Source organism: Lutjanus erythropterus, chromosome 3 (genome assembly GCF_056507025.1).
Source record: "Lutjanus erythropterus isolate fLutEry1 chromosome 3, fLutEry1.hap2, whole genome shotgun sequence".
NCBI lineage: Eukaryota > Metazoa > Chordata > Actinopteri > Lutjaniformes > Lutjanidae > Lutjanus > Lutjanus erythropterus.
Window position 1 is genome coordinate 9,817,513 of NC_139319.1, and position 24,114 is coordinate 9,841,626.

At 39.9% G+C, this 24,114-nt stretch overlaps 2 protein-coding genes across 2 annotated transcripts; both read left to right on the forward strand.

Moving 5' to 3' along the window:
• Positions 1-1,571: 1,571 nt before the first annotated feature.
• On the forward strand, positions 1,572-12,972 carry LOC146329665 (perforin-1-like). Its single transcript, XM_084712510.1, has 10 exons — positions 1,572-1,598; positions 5,988-6,271; positions 6,653-6,732; positions 7,702-7,747; positions 7,954-8,096; positions 8,187-8,325; positions 8,415-8,495; positions 11,762-12,261; positions 12,352-12,445; positions 12,760-12,972. Exons 2-10 carry the CDS (start codon positions 6,002-6,004, stop codon positions 12,970-12,972), a joined length of 1,566 nt encoding a protein of 521 aa, XP_084568636.1. The 5' UTR covers positions 1,572-1,598; positions 5,988-6,001.
• Positions 12,973-18,614: 5,642 nt separating this feature from the next.
• Positions 18,615-24,028, forward strand: LOC146329666 (perforin-1-like). The gene is made up of 9 exons (XM_084712498.1): positions 18,615-19,193; positions 19,833-19,912; positions 20,795-20,840; positions 21,205-21,347; positions 21,436-21,574; positions 21,659-21,739; positions 22,731-23,230; positions 23,310-23,403; positions 23,739-24,028. The coding sequence occupies exons 1-9, from the start codon at positions 18,921-18,923 to the stop codon at positions 23,946-23,948; spliced, it is 1,566 nt and encodes a 521-aa protein (XP_084568624.1). The 5' UTR covers positions 18,615-18,920; the 3' UTR covers positions 23,949-24,028.
• The last annotated feature ends 86 nt before the right edge of the window (positions 24,029-24,114 follow it).

The following is a 24,114-nucleotide window of genomic DNA, read 5'->3' on the forward strand; positions in this document are numbered from 1 at the left end:
AAAAATTGTTGTCACTTCAAACCTAAAACACAGAAAACAGGGTCAAGGTTTGCAAATACCGAAGTGAGCTTTTAAGATCCATTCTTTAGGTCCATTTGCTTTAGGGATGAGAAAGGTGGGCGACAAGATGGATCTAAAACATTCTTTTCTAGAGGAGAATCAATTACTTTAATATGTCTTGTAATGAGGAAAAAACAATCAGCACATTAAAATAAAGCACTAACAGCCAATATTGTTCATCTGGGAAGTTGTGCCTGTACTAGCTCATATTTGGATCTAAATGTGCACAAATGTGACACATGAGCATGTTTGTTTTTGTTGCATTCATTTCATATCAAAACATGTCAAAAGTCCGACCACTGACCAATCAGATCACTAATAAAGTCCTCAGTCCTTCAGGATCATCCTGAGTTTAGAATAATGTGACATTTAATAAGGACAAATAAATGTATGGATATCTTTTTTTGTGTTTCTGTGCATTTACAGAATAGTAAAAAGTATCCACTGTAACATTAATATCATACTGCACCTAGTATTCACACTTATTTTGAGTCTTTACCTTGCTTTTAATATTTGGAAAATATTTCTGTGTTTTTTTCCTGAAACGTCTCATTAATTTTCAGTTACATTTCACTTTGTTAAATATCACTTTTACCTGCCACTTTCCGCTGGAAACCCCCGTGTTTTCAGAGACAAGTGACAGATCCGGTTCTACAAGGGTACTAAACCGCACATCACACCCTCAGTTTAAATTTGAGTTATAAAGACCAAGTGGTAGGACTGTGTGTGTCTGCAGCTGTCCGAATATGTGTGTTTTGTCTGTTTTGGAGTATATACATATAATCACCTGCGGCTTCATGAGGTACACCTGTTCAACTGCTCGTTAACGCAAATATCTAATCAACCAATCACAAGGCAGTTTGGAATGGGAGCGTCAAGGCAGTTTGACGCGCGTCAAGATGCTTTCAGTGCGCGTTCTGCCATTTAGAACAATTGGTGTGCTTGAAAATGCGTTAATTAGTGCGTTTTGGCCTCATTATCAACATTATAATCTGATCTTTTGTGTTGGGAGTTCTTAAATCAAAATAAACTCATATTCGTTTTTACATGGGAGGACTTCGCAAAGCGTCATAAGCACGGAGAAACGGTCACAGTCGGGAGAAAGTGGAATAAGGACCCAAAGTTTGCATCAACGAAAAGCAAACAGTAACCGAAGGAAGTAACATGTCTGTCAACAACCTCAGCTCCGTGTCAGGACCATGGACAGCGCACCGGAAACTATAATATAATGTGGGAATAAACACACACATCGCCATATTTTCGCTTGTATTATTTATTTCAGGACCATCCTCCTCTCAAATGTCCCAGATTAAGAGATCAAGGTCAAGATCATGTGTGAGACCGAGTCTGTCGTGCCTTTCCTAAACTCAGTTATTTTCAGGAGAGGAGGACTTTTCCCGGTCTGTTACGCACACTACACATTTTTCGTAGCGCCCCGCCTCCCCCGCGTGTTAAAGCGGGTGTCAGTGTTTAAAAGTTAAAGATGAAATAGAACTAAAGAAAAAAATAACGGAGTGACTACGGTGAACAGCAACCAGGTAAACTTGTGTTTCCTTCTCTCCAACTTTGATATGATTCATTCACAGTAATGTTAAGTCGATGTGATTGTTAGCAGAGCATCTTCATCTCCCTCAGACCAGTGTCAGATGTGCTGCAGTCTGTCTGTCTGTCTGTCTGTCTGCCTGTTTGTCTGTGTTGTGCTTATAGCCACATCCGGGGCTGTTCTTTAACTCTGTGTCTGACAGAAGTGAGAATGAAATGGAGACCAGTCTGTCTGTCTGTCCAGACAAAATGTGGACATGATGTGACTCCTCTGAGGTCGCCAGGAGTGTAAAAAGTTTTCAGATCCTTTACTAATGCAAAAGTACTAATATCACACTGTGAAAATACTTCACTACTGAAGTAAAAGTATGGAAATACTATAAGATAAATGTGCTTAAAGTAAAAGTATTCATGTTGCAGTAAAATGTTCCCTATCAGTGTTATTATGTCTGATGTTTTTGGATTAATGTTGCTGCTGTTTACTGCTGTAGGTGTTTAAGGTTGAGCTCATTTTAACTACTTTATAGGCCACTGTTGGCTAGTTTAATCTACAGCAATGCATCATGGTCTATAAGACCATCAAGTGTCTGCAGCATCACTGTCATGTGTATCTCTAAAAAGTCAGAAAACAGCTTTTTTTCAGCTTTGTGGATTAAAAAGTACAGTACTTGCCTCTGGGATGTAGTGTAGAAACATGAAGTTGGATACAATGGAAATCAAGTTAAGTATAAAATAAGTACAGTACTTAATTTAAATGTACTTAGTTACTGTCTACCACTGATTACAACTCTGGACTAATGCAAGATGGAAATTAATGGATTGACAGTGGCTGATGATTGATTAAATATTGAATTTAAAATCGATTAATTGACTAATTACCAGACATCAGACCCAAAGTTCAGTGTTTATTGTTGTTATGTTTCAGTATTATCTACATTTTAGATATTCTAATATTTCTTATTTATGTTAATGTAAATATTCAATTATCTGAAGATTCTGCACATAATATTCTATTCAATAAATATTGTTTTTTTTATACCTCATTCTGTTCCATACAGATCTACTTATTCTTTGACTGACAGACAGAGTAAACTGTTTTAAAGGAGAGAGGATTGTGGTGGGAGCATTGACTGTGTGGTAATAGCAAATGGTTTACATGACTCTCCAGTCAGTCAGGAGGGCCCTCGGCAGAATTTTTGCTCAGAGCCCCGTGGAGGTCAGGACCAGCTCTGTCTGGTACTGCTGTGGCCAAATGCTTCTGCAAACACTCAGGCATCAACCAGGCATACAGATGTTGAGATTGGCAATAACAGAGGAAACTAAGAATCAAACTGAAACTGATTTAGCCAAAGTAGAAACCTGCATCATCAGGACACAGCTTGGTTTTCACCTTTGTGTCTGTCCATCTCAGCTGAGCTCGGGCCCAGAGAAGTCTTCAGTGTTTTTGGATATTGTTGATATATGACTCTTAGTTTGTCTTAACTTACATTTTTAGATGCAGCATTAAACTGTTTACCAATGATGATTTGTCAAAGTGTTACCAAGCTCATGTAGTATCCTTTACACCATTATGTGGGTGTTTCATGCAATTTTTAATGTATTGCCACCTGAGGTGTCAAAGGTCACAGGCATTCAATGTTGGTTTGCCTTTTATGTGCAGATATTTATTCAGATCATCTGAATCTTTTAATGATATTATGGACTGTAGATGGTGAAATACATAAATTCCTTGCAGTTTTGTGTTGTTCGTTGCCCCATCCTCGCTTGTAAACAACTGAGCCTTTCAAGGATGCTGCTTTAATACTAAATCGTGACACTATCACCTGTTACCACTGGACCTGTTTACCTGTCAAATGTTCAAAACAGGTTTTTTTTTTTGTTTGTTTGTTTTGTTTTGTTTTTTTAGCTTTGCACAACTTTTCTAGTCTTTTGTTGCCCCTGTCCCAGCTGGCATCAAATTTAGAATGAGTGTGTTTTGACAAAAAAACAATGTTTGAACATTAAATATCTTGTTTTTGTACTGCAGTCAATTGAATACAAGTCAAAAAGTATTTGCAAATCATTGCATTTGGTTTTAATTTGCGTTTTACAGCACATCCCAACTTTTTTGGAAAGAACTTAGAGAACTGCCGAAAGTTACATTCAACCAGTTGCCAGAAGCCATGTAGACAGATGATCTTTTTACACACTGATATGACCCAGGACATGTGCTGAATTTGGAATAGAAAAGCATCCAGCTCCCTCATTACCATCACTGAGGTGTCTTTGATCAAGGCCTTGAACTCCAACAGCTCCAGTCGAGCTCCTCTGCTCTTTGGCCAGCAGATACGACTGTAGTTATACTGAGCAACGTCCAGGAATAATGGCTTTTCCTCAAAGAAGCTATAAAACCTCTGTTTATACTTAAAATGTATCCGCAGTCCAGGCGTCATCCAGGAAATTACAACCTCAGTAGGAGAGAGAGGGAAAATTATCATAATATTCATCAAGGTTTATACATAACAAAACTTAAAGTTTGTGCTCTGTAACATTCACAATACACACGACAAACTAGAATAACTGATAAAATTAAAGATGTTGTGTCTCACAATCACAAGTTTTCTGCCAGTTTTCTGTTTTCTGCCACAACAGTCATAAGGATGGAACTGATTTAGCTAAAGTATGAAGACCTGGCATCAACCAGGCCTACAGATGTTGAGACTGGCAATAACAGAGGAGACTAAGAATGAAACTGAAACTGATTTAGCCAAAGTAGAAATCTGCTTTCACAAAAGTTTACAGGTTTTTACATGTTTACCTGCTGTTAAAAATCTCACTCTACTGCCCACTGCTCCATTCTGCCACAATTAGGACATTTGTCCCTTTTCTGGTGTGTGTGTGTGTGTGTGTGTGTGTGTGTGTGTGTGTGTGTGTGTGTGTGTGTGTGTGTGTGTGTGTGTGTGTGTGTGTGCGTGTGTTGGTTTGTGGCCCTGTTGACTGAAGAATGAAAGAATGAAGAGACTGACTGTCCCCTTTTCCAAGTTGAGTCATTTTTAGTTTCAGCGTTTGACACTTCTGTGGAAAACTGTTTCTGCAGGCACTCAGAATACACAACACTGATGGGTTGAACATTTTATATATTTACAGATTGCGCAATATGGAGACAAACTCACAGGCCTGAGCAGAATATCTCAAGTAAAGGACAATGCATTTCACTTTTATAGTGTTTGCAAAAACGAACATACATGATACTGGCTGTCTGCTCAAAGGTACTTTCAATCGCTGGCCAGAAGCCATGTAGAAAACATGATCAGTTCATACACTGATGTAACCCAGGACACCTGCTGATTGTTAGCAGAGGAGGATTTTTCCATGTCTGATACATACAATCTGCAGTGTAAATTTCTCTGCAGTGTCACGTGCTTCTCCCCAAAACATATATGAAGGTTCTTGTTTGCAAGCAATAACAATAAATAATCCTTCAGAATAAGAGACATCGACAGATGTTGGGCCTGAATCATGAATCTTTCATATGCACAGATTTTATAACCCTATTGTAATTGCTCAGATTTCACCCAGAAATGATCAGTACACACGCAGACCATGTCCAGGTGCAGAAAAACGTCTTGGAATCCCATAGCTTAAACCCAACAGGAAGTCAGCCATTTTGAATTTCGTCGTCATTTTTGGTGTATTCCACCTGTTGTATTTTAACAACAGGATTAATCAAAACAATTTCACCATCACTGTGTAACATCTAGACTACTTTGTTATCAAGACTTATTAAAAGATTTCACTATCATTGAAGGGCGTGGCTGTGGCACGGCGTCGAATTTTGATCTCTTGCTATGAAACATGAAATTTCTATAACTTTGGTGCACATGGTCCGATCTGGACCAAACTTCACATTTGATAATAGTCCCGCCCTGAACACATCTACATGACAACGTTATGGGTGTTATAGCGCCCCCTGCTGGGCAATATAGAGGAAGAGGCAATATATCAATATTCCAATTACACTGTGACATGAGACTGGATATCGAGCTTAAATTTTGGATATCGTTATATCGTGATATGGTGCTGTATTTTCTTGGTTTTAACAGTTAGAGTAAAGTGATATAATTTTCTGAAGTTACCAGACTGTTACAGCTCTTATATTATTTGCTTTTAGCCACCTACTTATTATATGCACATTACTGATTATTACTTATCAAAAATCTCATTGTGTTAATAATTTGTAAAAAGCATCAATAGTCATCTCTACAATATTGTCCTAATACCAAGGTATTTGATGAAAAATATTGTGATATTTGATTTTGTTCACTTTACCCCTTCACTAATAACAGCTGTAATGATACTAACACTGTCCTTTTCTATTCTTTTTGTCTTTCTCCGAAATATTTCAGCGTTTCTTTGAGTCATGTTCTCATTTTCAGCCCCGCCCCTCCTCTACCTGAGTCTCCTCCTCTTTCTGTCCCATCACTCCCCTGTTCTCTCCTGTCAGACTGGGACTCGCAGTCAGTGTGAGAACGCTCCCTTTGTACCAGGCCACAACCTGGTGGGGGAGGGATTTAATGTGGTCACCATGCAGCACACGGGAGCCTACCTGATCGACACGAGGACTTTCCTCACGCCAGAGGGAACCTGCACTCTCTGCTCCAACCCTCTTCAAGGCTACAGGCTGCAAAAAGTAATGAATGGAATTTAAGACCGTGCAATAATGTACAAAGCAAGAAATAATTTATTGAAAGAATGTGATGTTTATTTTGATTTTTATTTTGTTTATTTTGTTCTTTTGAATATTTTAGTTTCTTTCATTGCGAGGTGTCTGGTGAACATTGGGGATGAAACAAAGAGACAGAAGAGATATGACTTATTTATTCACATTTAATGTTCATTTGCTATCTGTTTGCTGATCATTTTAGATAATCTTATTGGTTACTCTTATTTGTTTTTTCTTTTTTCTTTCTTTTTTTTAAATTCTGCATGTTTGAATTATACTCTCATCTAATCTAACAGCTGCACTTTATATTTTACTGCATGTTAATAAAATGTTTATCTTCATTTTTAGCTGCCAGTCTCTGCAGTGGACTGGCGTGTGTTCACCCAATGCAATGCTGACCTTCACAGTAGTTCATACAGCTCTGTTAGGTAAAGTATTTTACAAAATTATTTCACTGTATTGATTATATCAGCCATTATCATGTCAGCCTGCCTCCCCTGATCTCCATCGATGGTCTGGCTCCATGACAGGATGTGCGTGGCACATATCCAAAGAAGCACACACAAGCCTCATTGTGCAGTAATATTAAGATTGCACTCATTCTTGAGAAATTAGATTGACTGTATTTTTAGGGTTTTTGGATTTTTGCTCTGCAATTATGATGGGAAATATATTTTAAAAACTCTTGGCTAATAAACCTTGTAACAGGCCAACATCCAGGTGATTACATTTTTTATTAAATAGCATTTTTTGCAGCTGAGGACTTGAGTTTTATCAACTCCATCAGACACAAATAACGTCAAAGTATTATAATATAAAACATTTAGGAAATGCTTAGTAAATACAAAATGATTACATTAGCTGTATAACCAAAAGGTTTGACATTTTTTATTTCAGAAATAAGTACTATTATAATGTTGCCCGCTTACAGATATGAAAATTCAGTCATTATCTACTCACCCTCATGCCAGCTGAAGATCAGGTTTAGTTTTTTAGTCCACAAAACACTACTGAAGTTTCACAGGAAAACAGTGTAGCAGAATCTCCCAAACAATGGAAGTAAATGGTGACCAGTTTTCACCAGTGAGAAAAACAGCAGGGAAAAAAAACATAAAATGCCTCCATACTGCTCATCTGGTGTGACATCATCTGCATGAATTTGAGAAATGGTGGGACACAAAACCACACACATGCACAAACACACAAACTGCTCTCCAGGTATATTAGTAGTATGGGTGTCAGTCCCCTTAAATACGCGTTTGAGTTGTTAACTGAACTGAAACAAAAACCTCACAAAAACATTCTTACTTTGTGTTCATCTGTAAATACAAATTTACATTTAATTAATTAATTAATTATTATTATTATTAATTAGTTAATTTTGATTGTGTCCACAGCTCATTGATTGACTCTTACACCTCTGGGGAGAGTCGAGACTGGCAGGTAGGAAATCTCACAGCCACTGTTAACACAAAATTATCATTTTAGGCTACAGCTGATAGATGTGTAGGCTATTTTACCAATGGAGTACCACTTCTTTCCTAAATTTGTTTTAGAGAAATCGCAGTAAATATCAAAGGCTGACATGCTATATCATTGTGATTCGGTGTGAACATCAAGCAGCTTTTATTTTTTATTTATTTCTTCAGATTGGATTTAATGTAGGTAAGTTTGTGTCGGCCAACCTGCACGTGGGAGGAACAGGCTCCAATATGTATAAATTTGCTACAGCAAGGACCAGCGAGGACCGCCACTTTTTCAGCACTCACAGTGTCTCCTGCAGCCATTATCGGTAGGACGATGAAGATCCCTGCATGAACACGAAAGAGTTTTTATTTCGCTAAAGATAATTAAATATACTTTTCTGTCTCTTTGTGTCTAGTTACCGTATGTCAGGCAGACCGCCCCTCAGCTCTGAGTTCATCAGGGATTTGGCCAGTTTGCCAAGTTACTACAACTCCTATACCAGGAGTCAGTACATGGACCTCATACACACATACGGCACACACTACATTCGCAAGGTTGTAACACACACACCACTTTAATTTTTTTATTTCACAAATTAAAGACATCATCATTTTCATCTGAACAACACTGTTCTTTGTTTCAGGTTAACCTTGGGGGACGATTCAGGCGAATTACAGCTACACGTACATGTTTGTCCACAGTGAACGGGTTTTCCTCAAGTGAGGTACATGCAGCACACATACCTGTACATTTTGTGCAGCAACCAACATACATATTTGTGCACACTCCATATGCACATATTTTTACACTGTGTTGAAAAATCGTCAGAATGAACACATTTCAATCAGGAGAGACTAAGAGTAAAAGAAAATGGTTTATTGGCACGTGCATGAGATATGAAACATGAAAAGTCTTTGGCGGTTAGACCCCATTGAGGTGAAACAATATGCACATATATAAATAGGAGTGATGAAGCTGTAGTGAAGAGAACCCCCCGGGGTCTAGACATTGGTGGTGGTGGTGAAGAGGTGCAAAGCAGAGACAGATGAGGTGAGTGGCTCCAGACTCCTGCTGCCTGGACCTGAAGACTGGAGGAGAGAGGTGTCTGGGAGGATCGAGGTGAACATCTTCTGCTGCCTGGTTCTGGAGTGACGTGGTGACTGGAGGAGAGAGGGGTGGAGGAGGGTCGCGCGACTGACTGAATGACAACTGATGGAGCAAAGACATAGGCGATTTAAAGTTTGGCAGCAGCAAGTTGACTGGCTATCGCGACCATGGCAAAATCCGATTGGATAGTAAAGACAAAGGTGAAGGCCCACAAACAGCTGATTAGAGGGAATAGGAAGAGAGAGACGGAGTAAAGGAAAGTTATGAATGAAGGCAGCGTAATAGAAGGTCTTCCTGATTGAACATACGCTGAGCTTCATTTGAGTTGAGCACAAATGAACAAACAGTAATGCACAATTCCAATTCCAGAAAAATTGGAACGTGTATGAAACGTAAATAAAAGCAGGTAACTGGTAACAGGTGATAGAATCATGATTGGGGCTTAAAGGGGCGTCCTCAAAGGCTCACTCACTCACAAGCATGGATGAGGTTCATCGCTTTGTGGAAAACTGTGCGGGCAATTAGCCCAAAGGCTTAACAACAAAGTTTCTCAACACAAAACTGCAAGACATTTAGGGATTTCACCATCTGCAATCCATGATAACATGAAAAGACTCCAGAGAATCCAGAGAAATCTCTGTATGTAAGAAGCAAGGCCATAAACCAACACTGAACTTTAGACCCCTCAGACAACACTGCTGTAATTTTCCACACGGTGGAGCTCGGCTTGATGCTCTCAAAAAATTCCACAGGACCACTCGTAAAAGTTTAAACAGTTTACTTGAGCAAAACAAGAAAAAAGGTGGTACAGAAAAACATCAAAATTGTGCATTAAGCATCCACTACATCCAAGTAAAATTAACAACAAGGAAAAAAGACGAGAGAGAGGGAGGGGGAGAGAGAGAGAGGCTCCACTCTCACCTTGCCCGACTGACTAATTGACTGACCTCACAGGAGCTTCAATTAAATGTAATTAAAGGTGCACAGTACCTTAAAAACATCAAACTCTTATATGCTCCCATCCATTACAATCATTACAGAAATGACATTTTTATCCATTTTAAACCATCCAAATACATTTCAAATGAATGAACTTATATTAATTTATATTTTCAATATCATACATATAAACTGAAAACAGGCTTTTTATTCCCTTCTAAATTGATTAACTTATGTTACTGTGAATTTTAACTGTTTTTTAAATTAACTTAAATTATTTATTACTAACACTAAAAATCAAAGAACTGCATTTAGGCTCCTACAACTGCATTAAAAACCTACATAAATGTATAAAGGGTATTACATGGGATTGGAAACACTCTGGAAAACTGTAAACACTTTGTTGCTTTAATGGGTGTGTACTGGACCCACTTGCAGCACACAGGCACAGAGTATTGTTTGGTAATGACCTTTATGTACACACAGGAAAAATAGGACCTTGAGCAAATGAAGAAACAGGGAACAGTTTGTTCTTCAGGCTCAGAGCACACACACAGTCTTTGGGTTTAAGGCTTGGGGAATGGGTTGAGCTGAATCCAGAAGCAGGACCGAGGACAGGGCCAGGGACGCTCCTCTGAAGCTCCATCGGACTAGGACAGTTGGTCAGAGTGTTGGAGCTCCTTGATGAGCTGGGGGTCCAAGATGTGACGAGCTGGGACCCAGGACCTCTACTCCGAACCATACCCTTCCCAGTCCACCAGGTATTGGAGGCCCCTTCCACAGCAAAGGGAATGGAGCAGGTGGCCGACAGCAATGGTGGGACCCTCCATCGGTAAGGCGAGGAGGAGGAGGGAACCCATGGATACATTGGTAAGGGGAGAGGCCAGTGGCAAAGCTTGGCAAGGTGTTGTGGGCGTATTCAACCCACAGGAGAAGCCAAGACCAGGCTGAGGGATTCTGTGAAACCATGCACTATAAGGCTGTCTCCATCTCCTGGTTCTTGCGCTCCATCTGGCTGTTGGATTGTGGATGGAACCCAGATGACAGGCTGATGGTGGACCCAATCAGATTACAAAATTCGTTTAAGAAGACCAAGGTGAACTGGGGACCTTGGTCTGACACCAAGTCGATGGGGAGACTGTGGAGCCAGAAAACATGTTGCAGAATGAGCTCTGCAGTCTCCTTGGCCAACGGCAGCTTGGTCAGGCATTTATGAACTCTTGGGTGTTGTCCTCTCACATCATCCACAAGAACTGTTGTTGTAGGATGCTCTTAGCGCACTGGATCCCAGGGTGACAGGTAAGCCAGGAGGAACGGATCCACTTTAGAATATCCAAGGATGGTGTCCAGGTCATGGGAAAGTTCCCCCCTCCCAGGAACTGCTAAGACTTAACATGGTGGGAGTTGAGTCTCTTATGTTCAAGGTTCTTTTGGTTTGTCCACACAAGAAACGGCCGCCATGTACCAGTCTATATGGGTGTTATGACACCAGAGCTCCTGTATGTAGTTATTTAATAAATAAATCAATAAATTGGGCAGATAGCCAGAGTGGGGCTACACACTGCAAAATATATATATTTTTAAGCAAGTGTAAATCCTTAAGTGTTAAATTGGGTTGAGACCTGGAAGTGTGAAGACAACAGGACATGATTTACATCATTTTCACACTCATCAGACCATTCATGCTCTATATGGATGTTTCACACTTGCTTGTAGATACATAATGTAGCACAAGTCATCCCTTCATAACAGGGTTGATAATTTTACTCTGGTTTAAGTGTCTTTGAGCGAGACATGGAGCTCACACTGTTCTTGATATGTTGGCTAAATGTCTGTCTGCACTGTTACACACCATTCAATGCTCTCTGCAAACAGGATCTATTTAAATGCTGTCAATTCAACTTTACCTATAAATAACGTCTTATTTCCCCTTCTGTCTTCTAGGTCAACAACTGCTTATCACTGGGTGTCTCTGTAGGCCTGGGGAAAATGTCATTATCTGGAATCCAATCGTCTTGCAAAAAAATCCTACAGATCTACAGTCTCTCCACCTCATACAGCTCTGGTCTCCACAAGCACTACACGGAGGTGACAGGAGGCAGTGGGTGGTTGGGGCAGTTTTCATTCACTCAAAGTGACTTTGATGGCTACAGTAATTGGCTGAACAGCCTAAAGGACCTCCCAGCTATTGTTTCATACTCCCTTAGGCCATTGTATAGGTTGGTGCCAGATAAAGCACAAAAGGCAGGAGTTAAGGCTGCCACAGAGCAGTACTTAGAAGACAACGCCAGGAGGAGGTCACGTAGTCAGCCATATTGTTCATGGAGCTCTGGCCTGGACTACAACTGCTGTCCTAAAGAGACCTTGAGTGGGAAACTGGAGGTGACCATAGTCAGAGCCTGGAATCTGGAAGGAGATTATGGTCTTGCCCAGCCTACTGATGCGTGAGTAAAATGAGGTCAGGGATTGAGATCTGAAGATGCAATATCAAACAAAATGATTAATCGATCGGTTTTACTTGTTTTCTCCTACAGCTATGTTAAGATGAGGTACGGTTCCTTCCGTCGCACAACTCGTACAATTGAGTCAGACAACCCCCGCTGGAACAGTTACTACAATCTGGGAAAGGTCAGTAAATCTTCTTATTTTAAATCAGCTCAAAAGAAAAGAAGGCTAACATACTTTGATGCCTAGATGACCGAGACTGATTAATCTGAGGGCAGGCAGTCAAACCACTGGACAGATGAGAGAACATCATTGAATTTAGACTCTGCAAGGTGCAGTCAACTGTCAAGCAATTTCTTATTATCTTAAAACAAATAAGGTTGGTCATAATCATGTTCTCGTTACTCAGATCCACAAACTTCAATTCAACATTTGTATTTCCTAACATTTAATAGTATTTTGAATGTTATTTTAATTGTATATTTTTTTTTGTAAAGGTGGACACAAAACGGCGCCTGTACATTGAAGTGTGGGATTCAGACTTGCATTTTGATGACCTTCTGATCGACTGTGACACAACAGTGGAGCAAGGGTCATGGACGTACACCTGTAGATATGGGAAATCTGGCATTCAAGTCGAGTTCACTCTGACCTGTGACCCTCATCTGACCGGAGACTACTGTCAGCGTTACAAACCATCTCCACAGTGAGAAATGCATTTTGGGGCCACAATATTCACAAATGCTGCTTTAAAGTCCAACTCAAATCACATGTTTTCGTGCTTTCTTGTAAACAAAAGTAACATTTGTATTTTTTAAATAGATTGTGTGATTGTGAAATATTTCATTCTCATCACACCCTGAACCCTGAACAGAACCTTGTTATCTGACCTTCACTCATGTTTGCTCCAAAGGTTTCTATCCTCTGCTCATCACACCTGTTTAACATATTCCTGTGTGCTTCATTAAACTTTACAATATTGTTGAACTGAACTCTGCTTCGTGTCACTTTGTTCACAGAGCTTCCTGCTTCGAGAAGTCAACTCTGAACAAGAACTCAGCCATGAAACTGAGCTGCAATGTAGAGCCACTGAGCAAATGCATGTCAAATCAGAGCATGTGCACTAAAAGTCTTTGTTTTTTTCCACCAACAGGCTCAGATTGTTATTCTGAATGTCTGACAACATTATGGACAAGATCCCTGCAGACAGAATTTTTTTTTTTTTTGAAAGAATAAGATTAATTTTATTTAACCAGAAACAGCTGTGTTATTGCTCTCACCAAACCAACCAGACTCTCGTTGCAAAACTGTCATTTTAATATTGTCATCATCATCTTCATTAAAACAGAAACTAAATTAAACTCACCAATGAGATTTTGGCTGCTGTTCCAAAAATCAGCAACTCTGGTTGTTTTGTCAAAATAAACCCTTAATTCAGATCCCTTCCTCTCCTCCCTCTCACTCCTTGCTTGAATTTTTTCACATCTTACGCACTGAATAAAAAGGATTTTTCCACCAGGCCTGAGCTGGTGATTTTTGTAACAGTGGAAAGACAAGATAAGATGTTTTTGTTGAGTTTTATTTAGTGTCAGCTGTTTCTGGTGAAACAGAAAGTACATACTTTGACAGTGTGCAGTTGCCTGAAGGGATCACGTTGCAGCTCAGTCTTGTTTCTGCTGGCTACAGTGCTCTCCTTCAATACTGGACCAGTTTCAAAAATTATTGTCACAATTAATCACGTCAAAACTAAAACATAGAAAACAGGGTCAAGGTTTGCAAATACCAAAGCGAGCTTCTGAGATCCATTCTTTAGGCCCATTTGCTTTATGAGGAGGGTGGATATAAAACCACCTAAAACATCCTGTTCTAGAGGAGAATCAATTATTTTAATACTTAATTAATTAAGTACCCAAAAATACCCTACTAAATTCTAAATTACAGTAACTTGAGTATTTGTAATTAGTCATTTCCACCCCTGCATTTAGTTAAGTCATTAATATTACATGGCAGCGTTGGCACTGCAGTGTGTTTCAAGAATACAGAGAAAGCTGAAAAAGAGATGAGCCCTGGTAAAGAGACCTGAATGAAAAAGCAGAATCGGACTGATGTGTGTAGAGGCCTGTATGGTTATACTGCAGCAGCCTGGAGTTGTTTTCAGGTGATTATAACATGAGGTTTATAAAGGCTCAAGCGAAGTTTCAAGAGGGTCTAATACAAGCAGCCACTCATTGCTAGATAGAGAATGAAACCAACCTAGAAATGTAATAAAAGGATGTGTGTGTGTGTGTGTGTCATAGCTGACTCCTTCACCACAGGCCTGAGATCACATGGTTGAAAAGGGGGTGAGACGGCATAATAAATGTGAAGAGAAGAGTCAGTTGAAAGTCTAGTCCCACCATCAACCAACATAGCTGTTTTCTGTCCGTTACCTACAACATCTATGATTGGATCGTCTCTTGGTGAGTTAAACAATTTAATTTAGTGGCTTGTATCACAGCACCATCATCTCTGCACTATTTTGATTTCCAAATGTGTTGAACATAGTACGAAGAGGAGTTTGATGTGATTTGACATGTATTGACCGTGTCTGACTCTTAAATCTCTAACCCAGTGGTTTTCAAACTGTGGTCCAGTGACCAACAGGGGTCCCAGAGTGGATTTTAGGGGGTCCCCGGCAAAAGAAACAAAACAATATTTTAACTTTTATCACAACTTTTAGAAGCTGGAATAAAAAAACGAAAGAAATGAGGTTGGAGATTTTGATTGATTATAATTCATGGTGATCCTAGTTCCATCACTGATTCATTATAAAGATTTTATTTTCAAACCTAAAGATGTATTTATAGACTTGAAAAAAAAACCTCTGTGCTAGAGGCTGGAGTTGTGGTCCTTGACATGAAGAACTTTGCGACCCCCTGCTCTGGCCCATTTCTAAATTCTCCCATATTTAAGATATTTGTCTCTTTTCTCGTGTGTGTGTGTGTGTGTGTGTGTGTGTGTGTGTGTGTGTGTTGGTTTGTGGCCCAATTGAACAATCATGTGTGAAACTGATTCTGTCGTGCCCCTCCTCAAGCTGAGTCATTCTTAGGAGAGGGGATTTTTTTTCCCAAATCTCATACCGTTGTGGAAAAATGTTTCTGTAAACACTCAGGACACAAACCGATTGGCTGAAGATTAAATATCTATTGCACAATATCGAAACCAGCAAACATCTCAAGGAACAGACAGTGTATTTCACTTTTACAGTGCATATTTGTAAAGACAAAGAACTTACAGAACATATATGTAATTGGCTGTCTGCTCAATGAAACACGATCTGTAACGTAACCTGATGTAACCCAGGACATGTGCTACATACTGAACAACTGCTTGTTGCTCAGGGGGGCTTACAGACTTTTTTGACAGGGGTGGCCCAAGTGGGGCACTGACTTACAGTTTGCAGGGGTGGCATATGTGTGTGTGTGTGTGTGTGTGTGTGTGTGTGTGTGTGTGTGTGTGTGTGTGTGTGTGTGTGTGTGTGTGTGTGTGTGTGTGTGTTTGCAAGCACAAACACACACAAACGCAAGTCAGATTAAGGTTAATTTACCACTTATCATTTCTACTTTAGTTACTAACATTAAGCTGCAGTATCTTACAGTTTCTTGCATTCCTGTGTTTAAATAATTAACTAAAAAGATAACAGTCCTACCAACCAATGATCAACACAACAGAGTGGGACCATAGAAATATAATATAAACTTCCATTCTACCTCTTTCCACAGGCTGTAATATTCCTCAATTCATTCTCAGCATGCCACCATGAAAAATAGTTTTATTTTCATGACTTAATATTTGTATTTATTAATTATTATTTATTTACTCATTTGCTGTATATAGTATATAGTGTACAGTTTTTATTTTTGTGAGTACAATAAAGAGAACTACAACTAACACCTCATTATACAACCCTTTGTTGGCAAATGATTCATGAATTAAATTAAGGTTGTAAAAAAGTAAAAGTAGGCTATGTACAAAAGAAAAAACATTTCAAAATACTTGTCAAGTAGTTGGTTTAAAGGTTCCTCCTCTTACTGGACAGACAGCCAATCATACTTGAGGATAAAAGGGTGGCATTTGAGGTGGCCAATTAGATTTCAGGGCCCCCTCTGGAAATCCCCCTCATTACCACCACTGAGATGCTGCTCTGCTCAGTGGCCAGCGGATCAGACTGTGGTTGTGCTGTGCAACTTCCAGGTGTGAACTGTGCAAAGGTTGTTTCTGCAGAAGAGAAGCTTCCTCTCAGTGAAACTTCCCTGAATAAATACAGGTTTAAAAAAAATGTTTCTAACTGGAAGAAGGATCTTTCCTGTAAGAAGCTATGAGCTGTTTCCACAGTCCACAGTCCAGGCCTCGTCTGAGAAATTACAAAGAGAGGGGGAAAACACATAATAATCACCACAGTTAATAGATAATAAAACTAAAGGTTTATGCTATTTTTAACCTTCGCAACACACCCTATTTTATTGTTCATAAACATGCATGTCTGTATCAAAGAGTGGTATTCAGATATTCAAGTATAATCTGCAATGTACGTCTTTTTTTTCTGTTTTTTGACATCTTCTGTCTGGTGCTTCTTTCCTGGGTGTTCTTGGAGCCTCTTGAAATAAATAAATGATCATTTAGAATAGATGCAACAAGTTTTCTGTTTGCCAAAGCGCTCCAAAGCATGGAAGTGATTTAGCCAAATTATAACCGTTTGGTGTCAGTTGGTTAGAGACATGATCAGACTGGCTTGGCATCTCAGTTATGACCACAGAAAAAACACATGCTGTGACAAAGGTTTACAAATCTTTACATGTTTATCTACTGTCAAAATTCTAGTTTCTCTGTCAACCAAGACACCTGTCATTAGATTTTCTTAGAATTTAATTTGGCGACTTGCATCTCAGAGGTAGCACTGTTTCCATGGCGGCATCTCTGCTCTCATTTTAATTTCTGAATTTGACAAACATAGTATGAGGAGGAGTCTGATGTGACGTAGTTATTGCTTCTGACTATACAGTCTCCTGTCCATTGCTCCATTTTCCCCCATAGTTAGGACATCTGTCCCGCTTCTAGTCTGTGTGTGCGTTGGTTTGTGGGGAATAAAGATCATGTATGAGACTGATTCTGTCAAGCCCGTCCCTGAGCTGAGTCATTGCTCAGAAAGGAGGATTTTTTTTCCTGCAAGCACTCAGAATACCCGAACACTAATGGGTTGTAAATTTACTCTATTCACAGATTGCGCAATATAGAGACCAAAACACAATACATTCAAGCCAGACGTTATGCAGAAAACATGATCTTTTAATATGCTGACCCAGCAATAAATAATCAAAGGCAGATACTAATGCATGAATCATTCACACGCAGAGAAAGAATAACCCTCCATGAATTTACTCTTTTTCAGGGGTGTTGGGATCTTGTCAAAGCCAGCTTAATGAATTTACACACTCTGCCTCTCTGTCCCTCCCTCCACTTTCTCAAACCACCTCCATCCTCTCCCTGTCCACCAGATACCCTCCGACGTTTCCCCACAGACATACATAAATAGACGCAGCACTGGTCACTTCGGTTTGTTTGCTGCATTATGTTGACGCCGTTTGCCGTTAGGTCAAGACTGACCTGTGAACAAATCTATGTGGACAGGGGAGGTGGGGTTACATCCAGGAGCTCTAATGATGACGCAAATAATGCAAATATGACTACAAACCCTCTGCAGCCAACCACAACTGGTCAGACCTGTGCCATCCAACCGCGTTGTTGGGCGCTGGCTGCAAGCTCTGTGTGAGAACCTCCTCTGCTCCATCTTCACAAGGCACCGTAAGCTCACTGTGGAGTGAATACTGGAGTGAGGCCAACAATAACACAAGGTCTGGTCTGAAGTTAGTTGGTGCGATCCCAGCAGAGCCTGCCACTGTCTTCAGTCACGGGCCCTGTTCACCTGCCCAGTGTCTGCTAAGGTCCATTTTCTACTAGTTGCAAGTGTAAGGGCGGTTTTACAACCACATGCTAACCACATTCACCCGTGCAATAACAAGCAATTCCACACTAGTGGAACGGCCATCATTACATCTGCATATTAGGACATTGATATCTAAGGGGGGAAATATAAGTGAAGTCCAGGTTTATGGGGACCGTTGTTTAAACGGTGTTGTGGGGTGCCAATGTTAGGCTCCATATTTGTACGTACATGGAAACACTGATCAATAAAGGCTTCTGGGTCTGTCATTTCTTCCACTTCGGTATTGATCTGACCTGTGTATATTGCAGTAATTTTTATGTATGTGGTTTCCAATCGAATGTTTTCTAGTAGGAGCTTACAAAGGTTTGTTGATAGTGACAAGGTGTCACCATCTTGCCCCTTCAAGCCAGTGAGAAGAATGAAAGATTCTTTATAGCCATGGTAAAGTAGCAAGAAATTACTTTTTTTTAGGTTATTTAGACATTTTTATTATTTTTTTAATCCCACATCCTCGTGACAGAAGAACAAATGGCAAAAACACAAAGCCTGTTTGCAAACATTTGAAGTTCTTGTTACCTTCATTGATAATCTGCTGAAATGATACTGACATAGCCCTTTTCTGTTCTCTCTCTCTGTCTTTCTCTCAAATATTTCAGTGTCTCTTTAACTCCAGCTATGCTGTCCTTCTTATCCCCACCCCTTCTCTACCTGAGTGTCCTCTGTCTGTCCTGTCACTCCCCTGTTGCTGCTCTCTCCTGTCGGATTGGGACCCCCAGCCAGTGTGAGACTGCTACCGTTGTACCAGGCCACGACCTGGTGGGGGAGGGCTTTGATGTGATCACCCTGCAGCGTAAAGCCTACGTGGTTGGCAGGACGACGTCTTACCCCAACCCAAATGGGACCTGTAAACTCTGCCACAACTCTCTTAACCAGAACGAGCTGCAGAAAGTAATTAAAAGAAAAAATAACCCTGTTTTTATAGTACAAGTCACTGCATGATGGTGGTGGCCTCATCTTCTCATTTATATATTTATATATAAATGTGTGTGTATGTATGTGGTGTCTGTGTGTGTGTGTGTGTGTGTGTGTGTGTGTGTGTGTGTGTGTGTGTGTGTGTGTGTGTGCACGTGTAGAAAGGCCATTGAAGAACAAGAAATTTGTATTAGCCCCAAGATTATTTATTTTGCACATAGATTAAATTTGCAGGGTATCAAGGATATTGAAATCTGTTTTATTTGGGGACAACACTAATATTTTTTGTTCTGGTAAATTAAAGATAAGGTTTGACACAAATTCTCATTAAATTTAAACCAAACCTAACTTATGGTGTTTGGAAATCACAAAGTAACATACAAGTGATCAGAGATAATATTTACTTCTAGAGTCTGTGAAAATAAAGGTTTTGGGTGGGACATTTTGTGGAGAGACTTTGTGGAACAGTCTTGCGTGTCTGACGAATGTAATGTTTTGATTTATGTTTGTTTTACTCTAATTGTTTGCCCTTGCTTTGATTTTAATATTATGAATCTAACAGTTGCATATATGTTATGTGTGCATGTTAATGATGGTTCTCACCTTCGTTTTCAGGTGCCAGACTATGTAGTAGACTGGATGGTGTCCACCCAGTGCCAGACTAAACTCTTCAGCAGTTCATACACCTCTGTTAGGTATTATATTATATCTGCCAGTTTCACATTTTAAGTAGTTCCTTCCACTTCCTCAAGGCCAGTGAGTACGTGTGAATATGCAGTCTTTACTGAAGCAAAAGACAACCTTTGTGATTTCTCCTCCAATTATTTGCAATATTACCATCCACTTGGTGTCTCAGCATGAAATCTGGCATAAGAGAGAAGCTGAATTATGGGTTGTATACCTGTTAGCCATGCATGAAAAAGAAATTGGAAAATTGGAAAAAATTGCTCCTCATAGTATTCTTATTAACATTAAAGTCAATTTTAACACAGTGGAGCTCCACCTCGCCCTCATTTTGTTATTCTCACACAGGCAGAAGATTGTATGATGGTTTCAAATTATTTAACTCATTAGTTCATGAAGTTAACTTTTTAAAATAAAATGGTTGTGAACCACTTAATTGCCAGTAAGGTTCCATATTGTATTTCAGGGGAACTGGAGCAAGAGACAGAAAACTCTTCTCTGTTCATTCAATCAAGAATAGATTCTGAATCAAATCAGACAAAAATATCCTCCATCAATTGTAACATGTGCATCATGTTTACTCCTATCTGATCATCTCCCCCAACTTAAGAGCTTAAAACTTAAATGCATTAAAACGTATCAAGAGTTGTTTTATCATCACGTTGTAATTCTCTGAATCAGAATTGAGGTACCAAGAGACTCCTACCTTGTCTTCATGCTTCTCCTGATGCGGATGGGTTCACACTGGAGTCAGGTGAAAGCCTGGTGCCGAGGGGCGTGACAAAACGGCAGGCTTATTTTACAGAAGTGGCCTGCACACATTATTCTAGAAATGGGTGTAATTCTCCTTTAATTGATAACTCATGATGGCTGGCTGTAAATTGTGTCCACAGCTCACTGATGGACAACCTCGCCTCCCAGGACGGTCACAACTTTGGGGTAGGAAACGTCTCACAGTGATTGTTAACATGAAATGTTAATTGTCGTTACACATTATTATTATTACAATTGATAGTTGTGTAGATGTTTGATTTTGTTTTTTTCTAACTAACTCTCCAACTTTTTATCAAAAAGGGCTGATATGATTAGTTTTTGGAGCACCTTACTGCCCAAATATGATAAATATATGAGTTATTTTTTTGTAATTTAAGTCCTTAATGCTAACAGAACATGAATCTGCACATTTAGTCAAAAGTATTTGGAAGTTTTCTGTTTTTTTTAATGGTTACACACTATATATCACTGTGATTTTTGGTGAACATAAAACAGCTCATGAGCTTATATATTTTTTTATTTATTTTAGGTTATTGGCTTAAATTTAGGCGAGTTCAGCATCGTCCTGGATGTCGGAGGTACACGTTCTAATGTGTATAATTTTGCGAAAGCAAGGTCCAGAGAGGACCGCTATTTTTTCAGCATTCACAGCATCACCTGCAAACATTACAGGTAAGGTGTGAAGATCTCTGCATCACTGCAGAAGAGATTTCATTCAAGCGTGAGGAGAAAATGTGCTAATCTGTCTCTTTGTGTCTAGTTACCGTGTGCAAAGTTCGCCGCCCCTCAGCTCTGAGTTTAAAAAGGATTTGGACAGACTGCCACGTGTCTACAACTCCTCCACCAGGGATCAGTACATGAAGCTCATAGAAACCTACGGCACACACTACATTCACAAGGTTATAGCACACTCACCATTTTAATTTCCTTATTTCATAAATAAAATACACCCTTTTCCCCAACAACATTGTTCTTCATTTCAGGTTGAACTTGGGGGGCGATTCAGGCGAGTTACAGCTGCACGTACCTGTTTGTCCACACTGAACGGACTGACTTCAAGTGAGGTACATGCGGCACACATGCCTGTACTGTGTACACAGTAACCAACATGCATATTCATGCACTGTCTTGAAAGACTGTCAGAATTAATTTAAATTTTTGACTGGAGCACAAATGAACATACATAAATTTATATTTATGACTGGGGTAGGTTCATAATTAGGGATGTCCCGATCACATGTTTTTTTGCCCCCGAGTCCAAGTCATTTGATTTTGGGTAAATAATGAACAAGCGGACTGCAGTGAATAAAATATAATACTGTTAACTTCTTGACTCTTTAATCCACTGTTTTTCAAGATAAATGTTACGGTTCCTCCGCTAAACAGAAGTGAACACTCTGCCTTTTGTTTACCTGTTGCCGTGGTGACTCATAGTATCGGAGCTCCATTGATGAGGCCTTAACTCACAGTGAACATACTCAGAGTAGATTGAACTAATTGTGATCAGTGGTTTGTTAGCTGAAATGCAGCTAACTGGATCGGTGTGACTAGCAGTGGTGGAAAGAGTACAGAAAAAAGTTACATTACTAAAATATTATTCAGTTACTGTACAAGTAAAAGTATTGGTGTTGGAAAAGTACGTGAGTAAAGGTACAAAGTATTCATCTCTAAATAACTGTTGGTATTTGGTTGCAAATTTTGTACATTTTCCTTAACTGACAGTTGAAAATACTAACAACTGATTAATCATTAATAATTTACTTTTAAGATGTGAAACATTTTTTTTCTTGTTTTCAATTTTCTGTTTGGTTGTTTCTTTATTTAACAGAAGATTTCTATTATCAATTAGCTTAGGCTGGAGATATACTTGCTTTTCAAGCACGTTTGCGTACGTGCAGTGTTATTTTCTGAGGAGAGAATCCACAACCATCGCTTCAAACAGAAAGCAAAAGAGACACTGTAATGCACCATTCACTGCTCGGCATGAAGGCATTTAAATGTCATCCATTAACCAATGACTATAAAAAGCATCTTATTTCCCCTCCTGTCCTGTAGGTGCAGTCCTGCTTAGCACAGGGTATCGCTGTAGGCCTGGGTGAGATGACATTAACTGGTATTCGACCGAATTGTCACGCCGTCCTGCATAACCGGGGCCTCTCCACCTCATACAGCTCTGGTCTCCACCAGCACATCACAGAGGTGACAGGAGGCACTGGTTGGTCAGGGGAGTTTTCACTCACTCAGTCTGACTCCGAGGGCTACAGGAAGTGGCTGGACAGCCTAAAGACCAACCCAAATATTGTTTCACACTCAATTACGCCAGTGTATGAGCTGGTGTCAGATAAGGTAAAGCGAGATGCGGTTGAGGCTGCCGTAGACCAGTACATACAAGATAATGTCAGGGTGAGTTTACACAGAGAACCACCCACTTGTGGGTCGAGCAGTGGCCTGGCAAACAACTGCTGTCCTAAAGAGGCCTGGAGGGGAAGACTGGAGGTGACCATCGTCAGAGCCTGGGGTCTGGACGGAGATTACTACTACAAGCCTACTGACGCGTGAGTAGAGTGAAGCCAAGGACTGAGATCAACAAGATAAATGCATCAGTTGCTTTTACTTGTTTTCTCCTATTCACAGCTACGTGAAGATGTGGTACGGTTCCATCTATCGCAAGACTCATATGATCGAGTCAGACAACCCCCGCTGGAACACTCGATTTGATCTAGGACAGGTCAGTAAATCTCCTCATTACAGGTCAGCTACAAAGATCATACCTGTGAGAAAAACAGAATGTACAAGAATTTAGACTCAGCAAGGCGCAGTCAACTGCCTAGCAATTTCTTACGATCTTAAAACACAAAAGGTTAATCATTTAACAAATGAGCTGATTTAGTGAGTAACACAGTGAGCACAAAACCCAACCAGCTGTGCAGGTGCACCATCTTCCGCACGTTGTTCTTGTTACTCAGGCTGATCCACAAACTTTAACTGAGCATTTGTATTTCCTAACATTTAAAAGTATTTTGAATGTTATTTTAATTATATTTATATATTTTTTTTATGAAGGTGAACACTCTACCAGACCTGAGGATTGAAGTGTGGGATGAGGACTTCCGATATGACGATAAGCTGATAAGCTGTGAAATACCTGTGAAGCAAGGGTCATGGATTTCCACCTGTGGTAGGACATCTGGCGTTGAGGTCGAGTACACTCTGACCTGCGAACCTCATCTGACTGGAGACTACTGTCATCGTTACAAACCATCCCCAGAGTGAGAAATGCATTTTGGGGCCACAGTATTCACAAATATTGTTTTAAAGTCCAACTCAAATCACATGTATTCATGCCTTTGTGTTTGTATTTTCTGAAACTGTTTTTCATTCTCATCACACCCTGAACCCTGAACAGAACCTTGTTATCTGGCCGTCACTCATGTTTGCT